Source organism: Mchenga conophoros, linkage group LG7 (assembly GCF_057382185.1).
Source record: "Mchenga conophoros isolate Kocher_MC1m ecotype Shallow Benthic linkage group LG7, M_conophoros_male_GT1.1, whole genome shotgun sequence".
In the NCBI taxonomy this organism is placed as follows: domain Eukaryota; kingdom Metazoa; phylum Chordata; class Actinopteri; order Cichliformes; family Cichlidae; genus Mchenga; species Mchenga conophoros.
In genome coordinates, this window is record NC_140532.1 from 18,053,760 (window position 1) to 18,078,232 (window position 24,473).

Below are 24,473 nucleotides of genomic sequence, written 5' to 3' on the forward strand. Positions count from 1 at the left end.
GGTGCAATGAGCCCTAGAAAAGTGGCTTATATATAAGCACTCCACTTTTTCCTGAAGTACCTGCACCTTTATTACCAAGGGAATTTGGTGACATAATTCCCTGAAAAGGAACTTTTCCACTTCTTTCTGGGGTTTACATGAAACTTACCTCATTCCTGGATTTTGACACAACTTTGATGATTCGCTCTGTAGTTGACAGCTTAAGGTGTTTCTAGATCTCAAGAATACATATATATTAGTGAGGACTGGTTTTAAAAGGTATTTGCTCTGTTTATATGTCTCTTAAGTGGAACTGAACTCTTGAAAGTCATGTTGTGGAAAAGCAGTCTGCATCACTAAGTGAATCCACATGGAGCCACAATGTGGTGAGCAAAGCACCCAGCCAGAGCTGACCTGCTGCCCTTCTTTAGAATCCAGCTGACTCTGTGGCCGACAGAAACTGCTGTAGTGATAAGAAGGACCCGTGCTTTAAGTGACTTCATACAGCCATGTAATATTTCATTTAATATATTTACTTTGCTGCATACAGAATGTATATGGAGTTTGACCTTAGATTTTGAGTTTAAATCTATGTGCACATGATTATATTAGAAAACAGGGCAATGACTTGATCTGTTTGAAGGATTATTTATATAAATTATGTTGCATATTGTTTTAGTTCACTAAAATAAAAATTAAAAGTAGACTTTGCAAAAATGAAGACCAATTGAAATGATTTTGTCAACTTAGTTTGGTTAAAAATTGTTTTGCAACTTGCATGATTAGAAATTCATGGATAAAAAGTCCCAAAGAAATAGATAAACAAAACACAAAACTAGTATTTAGTATTTTAGTTTTAACTAGTAATAGTGTTAGAGTATAGATATTTATAGATTGTGATTTGGGATTTTATACTTTTTAAAATCAATATTTTTAAACTGCATTGAGCCTTGATGTGAGAGACCCAGATCCGACCCTCCTAGCAGTTTAACGTCACGCGTCTTAACGTAAAGGGAGTTGGTATCCAACTTTTCTAAAAACAGCAAGAAAATAGCAAAGTATAAAAACTGAAAATTGCAAATATAAAGAACCACACCATCACTTTGTTCATCAACGAGTCTGTTGGAAAGCAAGTTTTATTCTTACTTATTCTTTAACATTAGTGTAGTAGCAAGACATACAAGTAATAGTACAATTAGTATAGCACCAAAATCATTTGTTTCTTTTATACAGGCTGCGTACATACTGTAGGTACATAGGATTCTTTTAAACATCTTTGGATAAAGCATGGCAAACAAGCACACCGTTTCTCTACTCAGTACCAATGCCCATTCAATATTTTAGCACACAGTTTGCAATTCAAGTATGAATATTACAAATACACATATATCATAAGTTACAAATCTTAATGGTTATTACAAAAAAACAAAAACAGGATTACATTTCTACAAAACTGACAGCACACAGTGCATCAAGTATTCTTTAAATTTCTGATACAGACCTCATAGCACAATTGACCATCATAAAATGAACGACAGCCAAAGGTTTTCTAGCTGCTCACTGACTTTTATTATTTTCAGCCATTCTTTAAATCAAAAGAAGCGGCATTGTCTGAGAGGGAAAAAAAAACAGTCTGCATCTACTGCCTAACTTTGGTTAAAGCTTAACATTAGCGAATCCGCGTGTTCAGTTGGTTGATAGTTGTATTTGCGGTCATGGCAAAAGCCGGATATGATGCGTTACAGTAAGTATTGCTCAATGGGAGAGTCCTTCGCACAGTCGCTGGTCTGTTTTATCGGGCAATCTTGCATCTAAAACATTAGCTCTGTTCATAAAAGGACCACAACAGGCTATAAGGAGATCCTAGGGAGTCTGCTAGAAAGAGTTGAATCTCTGCCCTATCGAGTGTTATTCCCAAAGCCAGTTTTCCTTCTCAACATTAGAGGTAATTCCAGTTCAAAAGCACCTTTTAAAAGATCCTCATTCAAGATTAGTGGTTATATGCTACAAATAGTAGGATAATACCTATTTTAGCAGACAACGGACAAAACATATCAGACAATGGCTTCTCTGTTGGTAGTAGTCATTGTACCGTCATACAGAACATATCTACAAGTCAATGCAGAATAAATATGTTCAAACATAAATATATTACAACACATATCTCAACCGAGTATGGATGTCTATGAGAGGTAGGGTTTTGCAGGCACCTACAGTAGGCCCAACGGAGGGTGTGAGGTGAGACGCGCACGCATACACACACCTGATACTGTGTCAAGGTGTAACAGATGAGAACTCGTGTGACAAAGAGAAACACCAATAACAATCTAACTATGAAACACACATGCACGCACGCGCACAAAACAGACAAAATTATACTTCAACACCAGGAAATATGGAAATAGTTCAGCTATTTCCTCACAGCACTAGTGTTTACTCTGACAGTCGTGCCTCAGTGTCAGTCGGTGGACTGTCTATGTGGGTTTCAGTAGTTTTGTTAAAAATACCTGACAACAGATGACAGCAGACAGACTCACAAAGTACACGACAACTAAAACAAAACGTTATCTGTAGTTATTCTAAAGGCTCCTGATGTTCTCCTAACGTTTGACCTCTGACATGAGACAGGTGTGGAAGGACATCAGTACTTAGTTGCATGCTGATACGTTTCAGAGTCTTGAGCCGCAAAAACAAAAAAAGCATAAGAATTTCTCATTCCACCGACCGTAAATGTTTGTACGTCTCAAACTATGTCATTACTCATGCAAGTGGCCCCTTTCACATTTTTCAGGTTAAAAAATAATGGTTATTTGATTTATACGTTATTCTCATTATTGTGTTGCAAGTGAAAACGCAAATGGGAAAAGGGGTCACCTCCTGAGTAAATCCCAGGATGAGACATACGTTTAAACAGGAACCTGAACTACTTTTGTTCCATTTCTTTTCCATATGGGAATCATTCCTGCTCATCTGTTGCTGAGAACAAGATTTGTAATGCCCTCATATATATACCAAAGCAGCTAGTTCCTGTAGCCATCATTTTTCTTAATCTGTCACAATGTAGAAAAATAACACAACTATCCCTTATATACTCTTCCATAGTCTGCGTATAGACCTTTTTTTTGAACCACAGTAGGATTGCAAGGACAGCATGTCTCCTTTTATACTATCTTGCTGACCACCATATCAGTTGGATCAGAGCCCAAGTGTTTTGTGTCTTTCTAAGTTTGGAAAAAGTTCCTTATCAGCCGGGAGGATATTTCTTTTCCTCCTGTCTTTGTATTTGTTTTCCCAGTGTTTTCAGTCCTGTATCCCGTGTTATGATACAAAAAAATCAATTTGCGTCATGCAAAATAATTTAGTCTCCAAAGCACATGAGTGCATGACAACGTCTGCACAACTGCTGACTCCTCTTAAGTGTTAGTAGTTTGGGTGAAGTACCTGATGGTGGCTCTGTAGCACTGCACTATATATAGCGTCCTGTCTGTTCAAGCTGCTGTTTGGGGATTGAGGATATTACTGTGGGATAATAATTGTTAAATGGTCCCCCTCTGACACTCACGGATGACTGCAGGATCAAATCTCTCTTATTGCCAGTATCTTATTCCAGACAGATTTAGGTGGTTTGGTCTCTGCACAGCTCTCAGTGGACTTGAAGAAGTAGGCCGTTGTGAGCCTGGGGAATGCACTTCCCACAGAAACCACCACAGCGGCCGTAGATTCTTGTCCCATCCTACAGACAGAGACAAATGAGAGAGGAAAAGTGGGCAAAGGGCAGAGAATGAAATCTTCATAAATGTCATGAAGGGATTCCTGCTCAGTGAATCACATTGATGACATTTCAGCACTACAGTCTCACACCACAACTGGAGTGATCCAGCATGAGGCTCAGTCCACCCCAGCAAAATGAAAACAGTGATCCATTACTTGAAATCTGCCCGGCATGACCCACACTAAAGGCAAGCATTATAGGAGTTCACTTGGAACGTTTTGTTTTTACCTCCGATCTGTGGACTTTGACTGAAACATAGTTGCCCTGAGATGTCCACTTGGTGGCCTGAGCCACTTTGAAGCCAGTGCCAATTAGATTGATGCTGAACTGGCCCTGAAAACACAAAAGAGACGGATTTATTTCATAGAAGTTCTCTAACAGGTAAGGTAAAAGAATATAAAACACACAACCAAAAAAAGCAAAACTGTCTTTCTTTTTTTTTCACAAACCTGTGGACATTTGGCTGCACTATAACAATCCCCCGCTGTAGCAAAGGGCACTGGCTGACCAAGAGGTGTCTGGGAAAACCGGAGGTCTGTGACTGGTAAACAGATACCAAAGACACTGATTTAAAGTCACAGTGACCACAAGCAGAAAAAATTGACTGAAACCACATGGCTGTAGAGTATCAACAACTAAGATTTTACTTTCTGGAAGAAGATATTTTTCAACATCTTTTCTCCTATAGTGAATTTGCTTAAATCTAAAGCAAAATTAGCAAAATCCTACTTTTTAAAACATATTTACCTATAGGAAATCTTTATGTTACACTTTCTAATTGTTTACTGAAATTCAAATACTGTTTGACTGCATGCAAGTAACATTTGCAATATTGCAAAAGGCACACCACATTAGCACCTCTTCATATTCTGCCCCTCATCTTTAACTCATTATTTCTCCTCGGCTCTCTTTAAGCCACCTGAAAACTAAATGAGTGTTGCGCAGACTGGGTGTGGGAACATGTGCTGTAAGGACCCAGATCAGATGAAGGAGACGGGAGGATGATAGCGTAGGTACTAATCCAGCTTCTCAAGCATGCAAACTCATGCAGACACATCTTGTGTTTACCTATTTTTATGGCCATAACGCCTTTCCTTAGATATTCCTAAAGCTAATTAAAAGCGGAACATCTAATCCTACCCATTACCTTTATTCTCACCATAACCTAATTTTAAACTTAACCTGGTAGCTGAGGTTTAGCGATGAAAAAGCCTCTCAAACTTGCACAGTCCTGCAATTTGGTTCCAACAAATCTGCCTGAAGCCACAAGTATAATTGTGTCTCAGCTTTTGGGCCCTGAGAATATAATAAACACACACTAACACACACCCACACACATCAAAGACAAAAGAATAACAAAAAAAACAGCACAGTAATCTACATTGTTTTATGTAATCAAAAGCATACTTGGACAAAATAGGGCAGGTGGAGCTGAGTGGAATAATGAGCAGAGGAATATGGCCTGAAGATGTGCATGTGTGCACATTGTAATTGTATGATTGCTTGCATGCAAGCGTGAGGACATGTTTTATTTCTGATGCAAAAGGATGGATGAGTGCTGACGGGCACGGTTTCAAGTCCTCTCCAGGGACACGAACACACAGTGCTGAAATCTCATTATTTTGATTTGGGAGGAGAGAGCGTGGAGTAAGGCTTACTTTCATTTGGACTGGGCTCTGGATGTGGCATTAGCGCTTTGGAGCGAGGCGTGTGAGGGTTAAAAAAACACCCATGTGTGGTCTCGATACAGTGCACGGCGTAAGGCAATCATGAAGTAATTACTCACTCGTTATCCTCAGGGAGTTTAGGTCCAGACGAACTTTGTGGAAGAGTGTGTATCCCGCTGCTGAGTAGTCGTTCCTACACTCACAGTCCTGTTTTCGGCTGCCGTTATACGGGCATTGAAATGGGTTCAGCAACCTGTGCGTTTAAAGAAATATGGGAACTGAGTGCAAACAGCACAATAACCATATTTCACACATTGCATAACCATACAGCGAGTCATCTCCACATCATACGCACCTGTGGCCATACACCTCGGAGTAGTTATCGGTCTGACCGCTGCGCAATGTCACATACTCCTTGGGGAAATCAGTCTGCATCTCAGCACAGTAAATCTAAGAGCAAACATATTGAGGTAAAGGATGAGATCCCACAAGTTTGCTGCTGCTGCTGCTTGAATCATGACGTGTGCCGGAGTAATTCTGGCAGAACATACAAACCTGTAGGATCCGGGATTTGACTTTGAGATAGTATTCGCCATCTATCCTCACGCCCTGTCTCATCTGGACCTCTCGGCACGTACTGAACAACTGGCCTGGGAGAGGGAGTGAGGAAGAAGAGCTTTCAGTGCAATAGTGGGAGCTGTCGACAGCTTTTAAAAGCTGGAGTATTTAGCCATCTCATTTTAAAAGTTAGTACATAAATCTTTTGTCAGCAAATAGCATAAAAATGTTGAAAGCTAAAAAAACTAAGCACTTCTCCCTAAAGCGGATAGTGACTTGGATCTAATCTTCCCAAGCTTGAGGTGTTGTAATTGTCTTGTTTGTGTTGCAGAGCTCATATTGAGCTGATTAGCTAGTCAAGATTAATACTTGACCAGAGAACTGACTGTCCAGTATATCCTTTCAATTTCATCAGTGCCTGACTTGGCAGAATCTAAGTCAGGAATGATTAACCCTGCGAACTTTGGCTTGCTGTTTTACAGCACTTTCCAAATCCACAATAATGCCTGGCTCAGCTGAAGCCCTTGAGGCATTCTGACAGACTGCACAATTTGCAGAAAACTGCTGACTGTCTGTTTATTGTTCCACTAAGTGATCACTCCAAGAGCCTTTAAGTAGTTTATTGTGTAAAAACAAAGCAAAACACAGAGTTTTTAGAATCAGATATGGTTGTTTCCACAGAAAGCACCGACAGTGACCATTACATTACATTTTACCACTCACATTCTCTTTCCTGACATGCAGCCTGAGACTCAGGTCTCTCTGACAGACGACAGTGTTTGGACGTTTGGCCTTTTGAGGTCACGCACTCCACTCTGCGCTCCATCACTCCTGCTCCACAGGTCTGCGAGCACTGGTAAAAACACGCACATACACAAACTCATTCCCTCTAAAAGTGAAAAAGGCTCCAGTCCAAATCCACAAATGAGATTTATTAAAATCCACAAGTCATCAAAATGTATTGTTAAAACTGTGATTAGCTGAGGAGGATTTCTTGCTGTCTAACAAGCCTTTTCTGACTCACCTTGCTCCACGGGCCAACTTTCCAGTAGGACATGTGAGGGCATTCCGTGAGGAGGCACGGCCGGCTGCCAGGAGGGCGAGGCTCAGGACAATTCGTGCTGGCAAAGGAGGACTGAGTGTACACACCCTGAGCGGGAGAGGTGGGCATCAGGGAGCAGGAGACAATACGCTGCTGGTAGCCAACACCGCAGCTGGCAGAGCACTAAGCCACACGAAAATACACACAGTGGGTTAAAAGCTTTGGCTTTAGAAGAAGCTGTTGTGCAGTAGAACGGGGCCTCATTGGTACTGCTGATGAGAATTGATGACCTTGCTCATTTTAAAGCCTTCTCCATTTGAATGAGCCTGATTCTACTGAAATGCAGATGTTTTGAAGCAATTAGTTGATTACGATGACAATTAAATTAGCAGAAGATGTCAAACGTTTTCGTGTTTTATTTAATGAACATTTTGAAATAAATGCCACATTTTCATCTTGTCAGCTGTTTTAGTACATACACAGCAGATCTCCCTATGACTATTCGAATATTTGTATGTGAGAAACAAGAAGACACCTCTAAATAGACACAGTTTCTCCTTTTTATCTCATTTTTAAGTTAACACCTTTTGGGTTCAGACAGTTGTTTGAAAAAAGAAAAAGATGAAACAAAGTTCCTTCAGTCTTAAATTATTTCTTTCCATTTTAGAGAAATTATGAATTATTTGATACCAATACTGAAACTTATTACTTATATTTCTCATGTTCTTACCATTGACCAGTCTCCTGTTATCCACATGTAGTGACAAGGAGCTTCTTTGCAGGGCTGGAGCAATGGAGGTCGGGCTAATGGATCACAGTAATCACCCTGAGCAGGTGTCATTCCTGGATCCATGCACACCACTTTCCTGCTTCTCACGCCTTCTCCGCATGTTGCATTACACTGATAAAAAAAAAATCACACACAGGGTTGTGAGATGGATTGTGGTTTCAGCAACTAAATCAACTTCTAAGACTCCTGGACATCCCTTTAGCACAATAAATGCACATCCCTATTAAACCTTTACACAAATGGAGGAAAGTGAGTGTTGTGTAACAACTGGAACAGTAACACAATGCCAAACATGTGCTCTTGACAATGTCAGTGTTAAAGATAAAAGTTAAAACAGATTTCCCTTCAGTAATGGCTTAAAAGTCATAAAATGGATCAGGATTTGAAAATTTGTGTGTTTTTCTTTTCACTTTCTTTATATTTCATAAGAACAGAGAGGATTTCAGCGGCAAACTGTGAGAGAAAGAAGGTTCAAAGTTTTTGCGGCAGCACAGACAGAGATCTAAACACTGCAAAGATTCAAGCAGTGCTATGTCCCTACAGGATGTCCCTTTTTTTAATGCCTCGCTTTGAGGACAAAGCACATCGCATTAAAGAAAGATGAGCCAGGAAGAAAACAGTCTGCTAGTGTGACACAGAGCAGTGCCGTTCAGTAGCACAGAAGGGGCGATGGCCATCAGTACTCTCAAGTTTGGATATCATTGATTTGTATCATATTTAGTTGCGATGGTTAACACTAAAGCCCTCACGACAGATAAAGGGTGTATGCAGGACACCCATCTAATGGTGCAGAGAGAGAGAGTTAGCGACAAAGTGGAGATTGCAGCCAATAAAAGCTTTAATAAGATGCTTAAACATCTGAACATCTGTTTCACACTTGGAGAGTGAGCAAAGGAAATACGTCATCACAGATAGGAAGAAAGAGAATAAACAAGTTACTTACTTCTTTCCATTCATCAGCGACCCAAGTGTAGTGTGTGCACTCTGCAGTTTGGCACGGCCGCGCAGTAGGAGGACGCGCGCGAGCGTCACACAGGTCCTCGAGGACTCGTCCCGTACCTTTTAGCCTGCAGTAGACATCGCGGTTCTGAACTCCGACCCCACAGGTGACAGAACACTAGTAAAACACACACAAAACACACATCTCATTTCGAAAACATGGCAAGAAGTGGGAAATGACTCTAAAGGAAGCTTATTTTTCTCCAGCAGCAATAAGGCTATAAATACAAAGTATTCGTTTTTGTGGCTTTTTAAACTCATTTCTGTTGTAGAGCTGACCTTAAAGGGGCACTAAGCTGATGACACAGTCTTAAAAGCTTAAAAAAGAAGGCGACTGAACTTCTTTAAGTCCGTAAAGATGTTTCGCCTCTCATCCAAGAGGCTTCTTTGGTTCTTAAAACAAATGGTGGAGAGTTCCAAGCATTTAACCTCTAGTGGGAGCTGACCACTTCGGAGGTGGTGCTGAGGGTCGCTGACCCACTATTGATCCTGTGTATCATCAGATGAGCCAAAGTCTGATAAAAGGGGTCATTACCATCACAGGGGGTTACGGGTGAATCCACTGTGTGACCTTGCCCCACCCTCACGCGATCTGTTGAGGTCATCTGAGGCAAGATGTGAGTGGAGGGTAAAGATTTCAAAGATTTCTCTGATTTGATGAAAGTCCAGTTGGGTCAACCGTATGTTCTAAGAGATTTCTTTACATGTGTGTGCTCCTTTTCTTGATTTTTCAAACTCTTAAGACTACCATGGCCTGGATGAGGGCCTACACAGACACACTGATTTTACACATTAAATCCAATTTCCTTGACATGAGAAAAATGCTGTACAACATATTTTGTTATTAACCTTGACTTTGTCATTGGAGGTATGTTGCCCTGGAGTTTAGACTTAAAATTGTGCATGAGTACGGTTTAGAACAAGTCACTATTTAGGAGTAGTGGGGGTCAGTAGTAAGAACTGACAGCTGAGTTGCATTTTAGGACCATGTGCTTATGATGCTTCATAAATCTCTAAATCACGGACTCACCAATTTAAACTAAGACTATATAATGTCTGCTCAGCAGCAGCCACTACAAGGGGCAGTTACAAGATAATGGTTTATTGAATTTGCCCTTATTTTCTGAGATGCTTACGTATTGCATACTACCATTCTAACAAATATGCTAAGAAAATATGTGTTAACAGAGTAATTTAAGTGAGACAGCAAAATCCATCTTATAATTCTGTTGGTTTTCCTCTCCTAAGTTTCACAGGCGATATTTTTATAACGTTTGTTTGGTCTGCCGAGTTAAGATATGCTGCTTTGATGCTCCGGTTCAATGCACTTCATGAATCCAGAAATGGGTTTGTTCCTATTCTGTGAGCTGCATATCTGGGATCACACAAAGATCTATCTCAGACATCTCTTTGATGTTCTTTGAGAAGCATGCCTGCATACTAAGGTAGCGCTCTGTAAGATTTCTGTCAGTGCGCCCCACGGCAGCTGTGGCTACAATGTAGCTTGCCATCGCCAGTGTGTGAATGTGTGTGTGAATGGGTGAATGACTGAATGTAGTGTAAAGCGCTTTGGGGTCCTTAGGGACTAGAAAAAGCGCTATACAAATGCAGGCCATTTACCACGATTTCAGCTGACCACGCTGATTTCTCAGCTTGCCCGCCACACATTACACATTCATAAAAATCAGTGTACGACCCAGAAGTTGCTGCAACTTCTGTTATCGTTGCAGAGTTTATCCTTAGATGTGAAGGTTCAACTCTTTGAGTTTGGAGAAAGAACAAAAAGCACTGCAGGAAATCTGACCTTCAGATCAAAATATGCCTTTAAAAAGCAAAAACAACAGCAAAAAAAACTTGCGTCAAGCATGAAAATAGAACCTGCTGTTCAAGTGATTCTAGAAGTGATACAGCATAACCCAGCTTTAAAAAGTGTGCGCTCTTTAATCACAGTGTTTAGTAAGCAGTTTAAAGGGTCAGCTCATTTCATTTAAAAGGGCATTTTTTCCTGTACTTTCAAGCTTCGTATAGTGGAATTAAACAAAACTTGTTCTTTATCATTTTTTAAAGCAAACATAGATTTGACCATATAAACAAAATCATTCACCTTCATTTTATTAAAACAAAATAATTCAATAATTTGTGAGAAACATGCAACTAAAATCCAAACTCAAAATAAGATAACCAAATCAATAAGACACTGAATCGTCCTTTCAACTTCACTTTACAATAAACATGTGTAACATGGTATTTCGAATAGCAAGTGGAGAGAATTTTGTCCTTGAAAACCAAACTGATTCCCAATGGGAAGCACCCCCTCCTCCCCCCCAGCTCCTCTAATATATTGTCTATTACATTCGCAGTCAGAGGTGACTGAGAGTGCTGGGTAGCTTCGGAATAACTCAGGCACTGGGTGCTGAGGTTTCATAGTTGTCACATGCACGGACATTAAGATATAAAACATGTCTTTATGCTCTAGTTGAGGATTTCATGGTTGCTGGTGGTATGTGGAGGAAGATGATTGCTTCCAGACACCAGCGAGAGAAAAAGTGAGAGGGGAGGAGGAAAGGCTCAAAGAGTGGGGAGTGGCAGGAGTCTTGTGAAGGGGGAGCAAATGTAAGCCTTGCAGGACCTTTGGGGATTTTACATTTACATTTTATACTTTCCAAGCAGGCATGAGAGGCTTTTCATGAACTGCTATGAAAGTATTCAGTGTCCAAGTCACCAATTAGTACAGAAACCTCCTGTAATTCAGATATTTATCCCCTTCCCACCCTGTTTGCATGTGCATGCACCACAAACTTGGCTGCATCAGCTGCCACGTTTATCACTTTTCATTTTGACAGATTCACATTCACATGGTCAGTGTGTGGTCTGACAAAAAGCTTTCATAGAAGAACTGTACTCTAAGATAGGATTTTAAAAAGTTCCCTGAATATTTGAAACCACAAACACAAATGTTACACTAAGTGTGCTATAGTAGTGCACAAAAGTCTCGTGTCACTCCTCATTTCTTTACATTTTGCTTCCAAGAAGCCAGACTTTCTTGTCATTTTTAAAGTGGTCTTGAGCAAGAGTTCTTCAGGCTCTCTGAATGTCGTTCAAAGGTTTTCTATTGACATTAACCGCTTTTTGCACTTTAGTCCAGTCCTTGTACCTGACCATTTATAGAGTATTTCTTTTTTTGTTTATTGAACCATTTAACACTGACCTATGAAAAGATCAAGAATAAAAAGGCACCTAACTCAAGGGATGAACCACTTTTGTGTCTACACATAGCAGAAACTTAACCTAAGAACCAATTTGAAATTGCATCTTTAGAGCTATTAACTCAAACTTTGACATATCTTGGTATGCTGTCCAATGTGTCTTAAAGAAAACTGAGGAAAGTTGACAAATGGAGGGCAAAAGATGACATATCGGGCATAAATAAAAACAACGCCATGTGCAAAGCATCCAGTAGTACTGCACTGGCTTCATTTCTCAGTATCACAATGATCCCAATCACATTGCCAGCGCAGTACAAGCACACTTGGAATGCTATCGGTTATAGATTGGCCTCCCCACATTCTGGACCTCAACATTATTCAAGCAGTGTGGGATAATCTTGACAGAAAATGGAACCAAATCCAGCCAACATCCAAAAAAGAGCTTTGAATGTCATTAAAGAAGCCTGAGAACTATTCCTGAAGATTTCTTTAACAAATTACAAGAAAGCTGCCTAAGAGAGTTCAGGCTGTGTTGAGGAATGAAGGTGGTCATCACACAATTATTGACTCTGAAGCTTGTTAGAATTTTGCACAGTACTGTACATAAACAGTCTTGGCCTTTAGAGTTTAGTTTACACTTTTGGGAATGACACATAAATCTTCAAAAAGAGCAAACTGAGCGGTGATTGGACAGGTGCTCTGTGTGTACATGTCCTACATCTGCAATCTCTAGAAAGAGTTTGTGTTTGTGCCTCAGCTGCAGTTACTCACAGCATGGCCTCTCTGAGACTTTTGGTTATTATCTAATCCCCAGAAGATAGCAAGAAGAACAAACATACCTCCCTCCATCTGTTAGCTTTCCAACTGGGGCATACTCGAGCCCGACAGGCCTTCTGTGTCCGAGGCCGGGGCAGATGACTGCAGTGCTTCTCTTCTATTTTGGTTTGGTTCTGATATACACAGACTACATCCCGCTGTTTGGTCCCTCTGCCACAGCTTACTGAACACTGGGGAGGAAATTGCAGGGAAGGGGGATGGGTGTTGGATAGAGAACAACACAAAGTTTAGTGAAACACAGTAAAGTCCAACTCATAGCTCGATTAGCGCTCACGCTTATGATTGCTCGAAAAGTACGTCAACTGAAAATAACGTTGTTAAGCACAAGTTACCACACTGAAAACCAGAAGAGATTGATTTTTTTAAGGCAACCACATTCTGTTAACCAGAAATCTCATTCATAGGCTCTCTTGTAAAGCCTCAGATCAATATGCATAAACAATCGCATTTAATGCAGAACTTAAGGCCTCAACAGAAGAACACCCCTTTGACCCAACACCTAAAGGCCGACTGAACACACACTCCAAAACAAATTTAAATAAAAAACCCAAAATAGTGACGAAAAACCTTTATGTTAAACAGCCATGCTGATGGAATACAGTGAAACAACTGAACCTGTAAACACAGGGATTGCTTTTAGAGCAGCAGAGGCACAGGAAGCGGGGACAAGGGATGCAATGCAAAGCACACCGTAGATGCACACGCAAGACATTCATCTGGCACCAATAAGGAACTTAGATACACTTCAGGAAATCTAGACAATGAGGCAAGAGGACACAAAAAAAGGCATGAAGAATAAAAACCAGACACACCAATAAAAAGATCTGAAACGGCCTTTGCCTGAGATGTTACAGACAGCAATTAAGGTGCCTATTTCTGCTTGCTGAGTGAGTGCCTGTATACAAGGCCACTCTGAATAAATGAGATGCTAGAATCGAACACACCAGATGAGATTTTGCCTGAGCATTTTTTCCAGTCCAGATAATGAACATTATATTCTACTGTCCTCTAATTATGATCTCAGATTATTGCATAACTCAGAGGTGGTGACCTATGGGCTTTGCAGATGTGGAGTTTGTGTTTTTCTTCACATTCTGGGAGGTAGAGGAATGGTTTCCTGTTTAAACAATCTAATAATCATATGCTCCATTCAAAGCCTTTCAGCAAAGCCACCTCATCCTGCCTTTTCTTGGTAAGTATGGTGCGGGTAGCGGTTGACACTGCACACACACGCATCATACACATTGTAATTATCAAGGCATTTTAAACACAGGGCCCGCTCAGCTGACAGATGACATCAAAGCCAAGGGCCAGAGCCTGAGTGACTAGTCCCCAAGCACGGCAGATTCACATACCTGCTGCACGCTCACTCAAAAAGCAAAACAGGACTCTCCTTTACCTCAGACAAGAGCAGAGAGAGGCAAACAAGTTGGAGGGGGGGGAGATGAGGAGTGGGGCTGGCCCCTCCTCATTCTTGTAAAAGAAGCAGGAAGAAAGAGAAAGGCAAAAAAAAAAAAGGGGTAGGGAAAAAAAGGAAATCACAGCCATACGAGCTACGCTCCCCCAGCTGAACTGTATCTGCGTTTTAACAGTGGAAGAAAAGACATTATATGGCATCGCGCTCCTCCCGCAACCCTGCCAGCCTCATCTGTCAGCCATTACTTAATCATGGCCGATAACACAGAGCACAGAGAGCTGGCACAGCGCGTGGGACCAGAAGACAGTTTCACCTCTGAGAGCAAGAGGAGGGCAAGGACTCAGGGACCTCTGATTCAGCGATCTACAGCTGGGTTGCTTCACTCACCAGCACCCACTCAGGTAAGACCATTTTCCCTATCAATCAGCCTGCTGCTTGTCTTTTATGTCCTGCATTTGTACAGTGTCAAACTTAAAATATGTCTGTTTTTTTATTTTCTTGGTGGAAAATTGATCAACACACATACTTATGTTAGTTTTTAGTGTATTTTACTAATGAAAAATTGCTTCATCTGAACCTCCACGTATGTACTGTATGTTTTATTAGTTGTGTTGAACTTCTAGTACTATTCAGGTGTGCTAAGGTGTAGCAGTTTTGAATACAGGTTCACAGTTCCTTGGGAGAAACGTATAAATCAACAGGTCACACGGGAGGGAAATTAAACCCTCCCACGTTGTCCCAGCAATTAATTTCAGATGATTTGGCGGGCTAAGCCCACTGTAATCCAGTGAGGTTCATTTAGGCACGATGTGGATTACTCTAAAATGGAACGACTCAACAGCTTTAGATTTGGCAGCTGGAAATCAGCCAAATAAAACAGCTTTTGTCAAACAAGTTTTCTTTTTTTTTTCCCCATGCAGAACAAAACTTCTCCAGAGGAAGACATAATTAATATTTACAGCCACATGTAACAAAGAGGCAGCTTTTCATTATTTTGCTTAGTGGCTCTAAAGCAGCCTTTTTGAGTTGATCAAGATTCACAGTTCTACCACAAATCGCATAATTGAGTGCTAAACCAAACCCAGCTAATTCATGCCATTTTTCTCCTTTTTTGCATGCTACAAAACTACAAAATACAGACCTCTGATTTTGATTAAGTGAACACTATGATCTCATATGGATGCTCCAACTGGATAATCAAACTGATATCAGATACCTTTTTGTGCATCAATGCCTTTGTCTAGGACTGGCAGGCAGAAACCTCAAGATGACCCAACCCACTGCTTTAATCTAAACAGGTAAGCCAACAGAACACATGGAAATTGTTAAAACGCCCCAGGGAACCTTGACTGTAGTTTAAAAATGTGTCACACTGCTAATAAATGGATATGACCTTGCAGTACCTTGTGGAGAGGAAAGAATATTCCACAAAACCAAGTAACCACCTCGTTCAGACAGACTAGTTTGTCATCATGGCCTTAAGCAGCAAACATTTACTGCTGCTTGAACTATAATTATGGGATGAAGAGGTTTTGTTTGGCAATAAAAGCAGAATTCAGGTTTGTTTTATGTTGGAACTGAAAAATATTATGTACCTCCTCCTAAATCCATCTGCATGCTGGTTTATCCCAGAATTTCATCTTTTTTCTTAGTGTAATATATCATCATAGTAGCTTTTTTTTTAAATTAAAACAAACTGGATCATAGGACAAAAAAGTATATCTTTCGCGTTTAAAATAGCTTTGTAGATATAAATCCTAATAGAGGGACAGGGACAATTATGGTGTTGTATATTGACTACAGTAAGTGGTTCTAACTGAGTACACATCTTAAAATGTGAGGACCATGGTTGCATTCCAATCACGTTGCAGCATGCTCGCAATGCAAGGGGATGGTAATACCAAGCATATGGCAAACTGTAGTTGCATACAGTCTTCAAAGGAGCTCAGTGCTGACCTGGAGGAAGAACAGCGTGTGGAATCATACTCTCAAGCACATGTTGTCAAGGCTGAGTGATAAAATATCACTCAGTTGAGCAAAGTTGACTTGTCCTCATTAACCATGCTAACCCAGCAGTCTTAATCTGGTAGGAGTTTAATAGGTGGGAACTAACCAAACGCTGACATAGTTGACATAGCGACATGTCTTGAGTAACTATGTTCTTGGCATGCAGCTGAACACATCAAGTTCAGATAAGGAGAAGAGGAAGACGTGGTGTCACAGAACATTCAGGCTTTTCTGTCCATGGTCTTGTTTTGCAGGGAGGTTTCAGAGACAGAAGCCAAAACAACACATGTTATCAACATGGGAACAGCTGGTAAGAGTGGCGTCATGGGGCAAAAGAATGTCAAGAGTCATAGATCTTTTCTATCCAACAGGCTAAAACACCCAATCAGACTTCTTCATCCTAGTTTCATTGATTTATACTGAATATCCAACTCCAACCAAGTTTATAAGATGCTTTGAAATAAGAACAATGACAATGCACATATAGTATATGAAGATCAGGATGCAGTTCAATATATTGACCTAACAAGTGATGAATTTGAAATGATGGAAGTTGATTTTGTCATATTATTCATTTATGGATGTAGTTGACTTTATAATGTGGAAATAATTTCTGTCTATCCAGTTTTTCACAGACGTTTTAACACAAGATCCACATTGAACTTCCAAATGGCTAAAACTAAGCACATTCTGACCTAAACGTGTAAGTATGAACTTGCCATAAAGTGTTAAATAAACAGCAGGTTGAGCGGCATGTACAACAGTCTCCAACACAGTTTGCTTTTCAAGTCAACACCACTCAGAAAGAATATAACAAGTGACATAAGGAAAAAAATGGACTATCCAGTCAATTTTTCCAACTCTAAAGATTCCACCGAGACATTTCTCAATGAGCTTGTTAAACATCCTGCAATGAGCGCTATAATGAACACAGCCAAAAATGAAGAGTAGTCATATAAACATAAGAATAAAGCAAATTCTTGATGGCACAACTTGGAAAAACACAAACAGCAGATCAGTTAGTCATAAAGTAGTGACCTGTGACACGGGGCAGCCAAGTCAAACTTCCTCTTCCTGCTAAATGTTACGCAGCTGCTTTTCTTTTTACAAACAGCAACGTATGGAAAAGCTCAGAGAAGAGAAAGATCTGAACCTTTCAATTTTTTCTAGGAAAAAGAAATGTACAAGGAACTGATGCAAAGGAATCTTACACTTAATGCATATTTTCAAAGTGGTATTCAGTTTTGTTTTTAGCCTTTGTGTGGAGATTGCCTTGTTTACCTTATAAATTGTTTTCCTCTCTTTCACCATCATTTTCTTTTTGTTTTGTAGCTCTCCAACACTGTACCTCATTTTAGTCCAAGTCCAAGGACGGTATCAATTCTTAGCAAAGGAAAATTTTTCCACCAGAGGAAAAATACAATAGGAATCAAGACAGAAAGTAAATAACAACAATGACGGAGAACAGATAATAGTCAGGTCTCAGAGTTCCTCCGTCAATCCAAATGCATCATGCAGGGGTCATGTGGTGAGGTGGAATTAACATCCTTTATAACTTCAAAAAGAAACAGAACTACCAGGTGGTGATATATTAAGGTTTTTATTTTAGCTAAAAGTTGAAACAAAGCGCTATTTGCTCTGTTACTGAAACTGACCTAGAAGACAGTGTCAATCATTATCGCACCCACAAGAGGGGAAACAGTCCATTTCACTTCATCACTTGATAGCATCGACATGCCCAAACATGAACAGGCCCCATTAAGTCTGTGGTGGTAGCCTCATGTGAGAGGACTTTTCATGTAAGTGGAGTCTATGAAGTAACTCCTGTGGGTTTAAAAACACTTCACAGTGCTTCACTTAAAGGAATGCGAAAAAGCAGATGTTTTGTACCTGTGTGAAAACACGATCATGTTCTCTGCCATTCAGCCAGCCCGGAGAAGACCAAATCAAATGCTTCCAGAGACCTTCAATCCCTGTCTCCTCTCTGTTCATCTCACTGCATCAGCTCCCAAGCTGGATCACCCACAACAGCTACGCTCACTAAATGGGCACTTTATTTTCTTTCAGTAGCTTTCACACACTCACTGTGCTTCAGCAGGAGCAGGAACGGCATTAATAGACTTCTCCTAACTATCATTAAACTAAACTAGATCATGACGATACTTGTGCAGCAACCTGCAAAGATAGCTTCTGATATCATCTCACGGCATCAGTGGCACCTAAATCTTAGCGGTTTGCCAAAATGTGTAAGCCCCAGGGATTGATCCTTTATGTTAAAGTCTTTTACCAATTTAGCACACACAGCAATGATTGTTCTAGTGAGAAGCACCAGGAAGCCGCTGCTCTAATAACCTAAACTCAACTAGCACACGGGCAGCATAAGGAATCACAAGGCTGATGATGTCACAAACAACTGCCCCCAAAGTGACAGGTTTGATGTTTCCCCCCCTGTTGCCCTCAAACTGGAGTCAAGTATGTCAAAGCTCTACATGTGGATTTCATTTGAAGCAGCATGATTAGCGTGCAGACGCTTTACTGTGATCCCCCCTCCATGGGAAACCCACACTCGACGGGAAGTGGTATGTTTTTGTTAACAACAAACAGGCATAAATCACATAAGTGGTGCAACACAGCCGTATCACTGGTCCTTACACCCAGCTGACATCAAGATTGCTTTTAAGGTAATTACCATTAGCTAATGATATTTATGTTCCTAAAAGTTTATGTTGAACTGTGTGCCTATAATCCGGAACCTGTGCAATAAATGTGGTAATTGTTTTGTGTCTTTTTCTCTTTTTAAAATACTCTCTGATGGCGTGTATTGGGAAAATGAATATGACTTTAACAGTAACTGATCAGTCAGACCTTTCTGGTTACTTACAACAGATTGATGGAAAGACACTTAAGTCAGTCAATCAGTCAGTGAAGAAGCAAGTAAACAGTTGAATTTATCAAGATATGTTTTTTAATATGTAGAAGGTGCCAAAAAGGAAAACAAAAATGAAATCAAGGGCACAACAAGCAAGATTAGTGTCTAAGATTAAGTCTCAATCTGAAAAGGTGAGTTTTGAAAAGTCAGTTTAAGGGTGTAAACATTTTATAAATCGAGAGGCAGAGAGCGAGAGAGGCAGAGCTCATTTATGAATATTTCCAAGATGGTAGTATGTACTCAGGTTTATTTCCAGGATTGTTGTCTGGTTTAAATATATTGAGAGGGCTTGATTAGAATGGATGGCATTTAAGGGTGTCTCTGCAAGATTACAAGGATTTTAATAATACAGTCTCTTATGAAATGTTTTGACAGAAAAAAAGGCGGGATACGTTTGAATATATTTGATTTATGTAACATATAACAACTAACATATACACTACTGCTGATGGTTCAAAATTATAAAAAGAAAGAAGATTTGGTATATACTACAAAGGTAAGATGCTTTTACATAAGGTAAGATAAATCCAAAGCCATGAGCAATATTGGAAATGTTAATTAAAACAACTGCCTGCCCCCCACCTCCCCACCATGCTGCTTGATCTCTATCTGGCCTCTAAGCGTCTCCTATTTCACCTGAACAAAAAAGGTTTGTTTTCTATGAACAATAAGTGCGTTTTGAGCCTCTCAAATCATTGTGAATTCCTAAATTATATGAGAGTTTATGCATTACAGAAGATGAATAGGTAATTGTAATTTTGAATAGAAAAAGACTCAATGATTATTGTGTTGTGTACATTGGTGCTTTGTAGGTCAATAGTTAAAATAATCGTTTACTTTTAAAGAAAGAAGTAAATAAGTAATTCTGGCATATTGTGGGTTATTTGAAGCCTTTGTTGAAATACTAATTTAAATATAGAGTTTGACAGTACTTCAAAGATTATAATTGCCTGCATTTTGCAAACAGTGTTTGGGTTTTTTTTTCAGAACTTCTACTCCTTTCTCCAAAAACTAAACAAGACTTGCCAGAAAAAATTAATACCAATTATTGTTGCGGTTTAAAAAAAGAAAAAAGATAACATTACACTGTCTCCAGCCAAATGCATTACAGAGAGCACTATTAATACAATGGTAAACAGATGTGCCACCCAGCGCTAAGGTTTAATTTGGACTCTGCATGTTTTTCTCCAAAGAGATTAGAGAAGAAAATGTTAAAACACATAAAAGGAAAAGGGCCTGGAGTGTTATTACACTGCAATGTGCCATGGTATGTGAAACACTATAGATACTATAGAATCAGAGTTTAAGTTTTCCCCCCAAAGATTAAATTATTTAAAGTATTACTGAAAAACAAAACAGTAAAGTCAAATTGAGGGTCAAATACCAAAATACCCCTAATGGCCCACAGATCACATCTTTTCTATGGGGTGCTGTACGTTAACTTTGTACATAAACTGTATGTGTATTGCATGTACACAGTATGTAGAGCATATAAATGTACTGTATATAAAAAGTCAGTGCACATGAAAACAAACTCTTTTTAAAGTCAGTTGTTATTTACCTTACCCCTTGCAAAGCAACGTGTTTTTTTCTGTCTTGCTGTTCCTCGTGCAACATTTTGGCTTTATGACATTCACTAAAGTCCAGTGTTATTTTTTTGTTGTTGTTTGTTTGTCAATAAAACATTACAGTGAGAAACAACACAAATTTCACAGTTATGTTTCTTTAATGTTCTTTACAGTTGGAAACAGCTAATTTAACATATTTATATATTTCGCATGTGAATGAAATAAATAGCAACAAGCACAACAACGTACCAAAATATGCAAAATAAAGCAGAGTTGGCCCTTTGGGTTTGTGCAACTTTGCACCACAGACTTTAATAAAACGACTGGGAGTGAAACTGCCATGGGTGAGGAGTCTCGGTTGTAGTGGAAAGTCGTCACACAAATACGCAGGGAGAGAAGCAAAAAAATAAAAGAACCCACAAAAAGAGGCAGACTGCGATCCTCCTCCACTGGGAAGGATACCAACATAAACAGAGACCAAGCTGCAACACTTCACCTGAAATATTTGTCATGATAATTTTTTGGCTTAATCCAAATGTAACTCGGAGGATTTACACATGTCACAGTGTATAACTGGTAATTAAGCATTAGTGGAAGCCTGACTCTGCAAATATAGATTCAATCCCTGCACGGTGTGTAAGTCCAACACATACTCAGACTGTATATGGCAAATGCTCTGTGTTTACCTGGATAAGTTACAAAGTGTTCACAGTTTACGTTACTAATACTTGACCGAAGAGCTGTCTTTTACTGAGTTAAACATTTCAAGTCTTTCATCCATATTAAGGTTGAATGTGTGCCTAGTTGCACCTGTAATGACACAAACACGCCTTCACTTCAACATTACTAACGAAAGATGAAATGTTAAAGAAAAAATGGCTTCAAGGTTCGGGTGTTTAGTTGCTCTTTAAAGATTAGAACAATAAGAGCAGCAAACATATTTCTGAAATAATATTTAGTCTTCATGCTAATATAGAACATACTTTTCACCTGACAGCCGAATTTGGAAATGATGTGGCTCTTTGAACATGTTGCCTCTCAGTGTAGCAGAGTGAATGCAAAGACCAAAGCAGAATTTGGTCTTTGCATACTTCGCTTACTTTTTTTGTACGTAAAAAAAAAGACATTAATAACCCTCCAAATGCAGAATTATTTGGCGGACGTGTGAAAAATGTCAAATAATTCAAGTGAAGCATTACACAAGTCTAAACTGCAACAAAATATTAAAGCTGCAACAATTAATAATACACTGTAAACAAATAAATATGATTCATTTGAACGAAATCCTTCAGAAATAAAACTGGCCAAAGGATGAAAGAGAAACAACAATCGACTGTAATTTTACACAAAGGAGGTATCTGCGTGCTTTCTTTGATCAACAATAATAATGAACTTCTCAATGGTTTTGATTTACTGCACACTGACTAAGCTGAACTGATGCTATCAACCAGAAACAGAATAAATAAATTATTTCTAAGCCTGGAAATATGATAAAAATTCAATCTTCACAATACCGCTAAGTCATCAATATTTAAAATTAAGTTATTAGCACCTTATTATGATGACGTATCCCCTTCTAACTGGAAGATGAAGTATACACAGTGAGAACTGGGACACGTCTTTGAAAGCTGTTGGAAAGTATGGAATTCTCCCGTGTGACATACATTACATCATATATTAAACAACCTTTACTATAATGCCTCTTGTTGAAAAACTTTGCATTTTTTTTTTAGGTTTTAAATATAATTTCAAAACGACTTTTTACGTCTTTTGTGAAATTCTCTCTTTTCCCTTAAACGTTACTGCATATATTTTCAGTTTAACCCAACAGAGATGCATTAAAATGTAAGTCAAAACAAATGATGGAAAATATTTTCCTCTGTACAAAATGTCATTATTCATTGAGAGACAAGAGAAGTTTGACCAAGAGCACCAGCGAAATATTAAATATAACCAGCTCCTTGCAAAATATCATCATACTGTACAAAAAAACATCTACAAAATGCACTGAAAGTCGTTGTTGTTGCTGTTCAATAAAGGTCATAATATTAACTCTTATACACAAATATACACTTGTGTACTTTGGGCACAGGGTGAAGACAGCAATAACAACATAAATCATTTACTTCACGCCTCATGTATAAAATAAATATTTTCTGGAGTTAGAAATATATGGCATTGTTAGACAGCACTGTCCTGATTTATATGTTTTAATTTGGAGCCTTGGCTCATAAATGGGATCCATGTGTTTTTAATGATTCCCTAAGTGGAGCAGCATTGTTTTGGGTATGTTTTTCCTCTTTTTTTTAACTTGTAATCAGCCCCATGCCACTGCAGGGCCCATCTGGGTGGGCTCGAGCTGGGTAGGCAACAGTGGTGCGAGATAACCCAGCTCTTGCTTCAGAACCTTTGATAGTTTCAGGCTGAAAACACACTAAGAACGCAGATCTGAAGTAAATGCAGCACACACCTTTCTTGAGGAAGAATAACCACTGAAGTTAAATTAGTTAGTACTATCATACCGGCTTCCATGGGTCACGGTGCCAGGAGGCAGAGCCTGGGCAGGACTGCAAGTTGCACTGCTCCATGTCAGGTGGCTTGTCTAGGATGTCACAATTGTAGTCATTGAGCCTCTGTCCATTGGGCCTTTGACATACCACCAGGCGAGTTCTCCTCCCTCCACCACAAGTTTGGGTGCACTGAGGGGAACAGCAAACAAAATGTTCTGTTTTTCGGATTCCAGATCAGTTTGCTTTGACTTACAGAGACATGACTACCAGATTTTTAGACCAAGTCCCTGTTTGTGTGATAAAAAATACACAAACAAAAATGGGGATCGCATAAATGGTCGATGGAAAACAAAAGAGATGAGCGAACTGCACTTCTAACTATAAATATGGTCTCACCTCTCCCCAAACACCGTAGTTCCACAGAGGACAGGGCCCAGAATCACAGTTCTTGGACTCAGCAGGTTTAACCCTCTCATCACAGTAGTTGTTGCTGCGTCCATCAGCATCCTGACAAACAACCACCCGCCTCTGGAAGCCTCCTGCGCAGGTGCTGGAACACTGGAGAGCACACAAAATATGCAATTATATTCAGACAATGATTATGATTAATTCAAAATGATTGGACTACCAAGCTCTTGAATTGACATCTAACATAAAACAAATGTAAAATCTCTTTATAGAATCTATTTGCAGCAGTATCATGTTTACATGAGTCTAAAGAAGAACTTTCAGTCTCCACCGCACCCATTATTTATGAAGTGTAAGAGTACATACATAATGCCACTAGGGACAATCTGAGTAAAAGTGACCCATATGTAACACTGCATTTGGTTTCACACTGATAACTGGTTGGAAACACATGAGCAATTTCATGCCAAATGCATGTAAAAAGCTCTTTTTATATAACATTAACAATAACACTACTACCAACAGGGACAACCACACCTACACTGACCTTCCTCCACACATGCAAACACTATGCAGACGTAAAACTACCAAACAAGGTTAAAAGGATTAAAAGAAGAAATGAAACATGGCATTCTATCTGAATTTGGGCCAACGCGATTCAAAGCCAAGTATATTAAGAGCCTCAACTGCCTCAAACTATTTGGATTTGTTAATGCTGAACTAATTTCAGCCAAGGAATCAAGGCACTACCTTTTGAATCTGTTAATAGGACCATCAAAAACAA

The 24,473-nt window shown here is 39.5% G+C and overlaps 1 protein-coding gene and 1 long non-coding RNA gene across 3 annotated transcripts in view; one reads left to right on the top strand and one right to left on the bottom strand.

The window, feature by feature from the left end:
* Nucleotides 1-1,097: 1,097 nt before the first annotated feature.
* Nucleotides 1,098-24,473, bottom strand: part of LOC146569971 (A disintegrin and metalloproteinase with thrombospondin motifs 20) — a 78,286-nt gene continuing 54,910 nt past the window's right edge. The window contains exons 27-39 of the mRNA XM_085282700.1: nt 23,678-23,839; nt 23,294-23,470; nt 12,853-13,020; nt 8,752-8,925; nt 7,749-7,919; nt 7,001-7,201; nt 6,700-6,829; nt 5,974-6,068; nt 5,774-5,868; nt 5,538-5,671; nt 4,201-4,292; nt 3,980-4,084; nt 1,098-3,712 (exon numbers count right to left, since the gene is read on the bottom strand). Of these exons, the coding sequence (XP_085138826.1) occupies nt 3,623-3,712; nt 3,980-4,084; nt 4,201-4,292; nt 5,538-5,671; nt 5,774-5,868; nt 5,974-6,068; nt 6,700-6,829; nt 7,001-7,201; nt 7,749-7,919; nt 8,752-8,925; nt 12,853-13,020; nt 23,294-23,470; nt 23,678-23,839 (1,794 nt within the window). The 3' untranslated portion in view covers nt 1,098-3,622. The remainder of the gene's footprint in view (nt 3,713-3,979; nt 4,085-4,200; nt 4,293-5,537; nt 5,672-5,773; nt 5,869-5,973; nt 6,069-6,699; nt 6,830-7,000; nt 7,202-7,748; nt 7,920-8,751; nt 8,926-12,852; nt 13,021-23,293; nt 23,471-23,677; nt 23,840-24,473) is intronic.
* Nucleotides 14,380-20,842, top strand: LOC146569972 (uncharacterized). Of its 2 annotated transcripts, XR_014893414.1 has the most exons (4): nt 14,380-14,668; nt 15,512-15,565; nt 16,529-16,584; nt 16,900-20,842. It is a non-coding gene; the product is annotated as an uncharacterized LOC146569972 (long non-coding RNA). The 2 variants fall into 2 exon arrangements; XR_014893413.1 differs by having other exon boundaries at nt 16,529-20,842.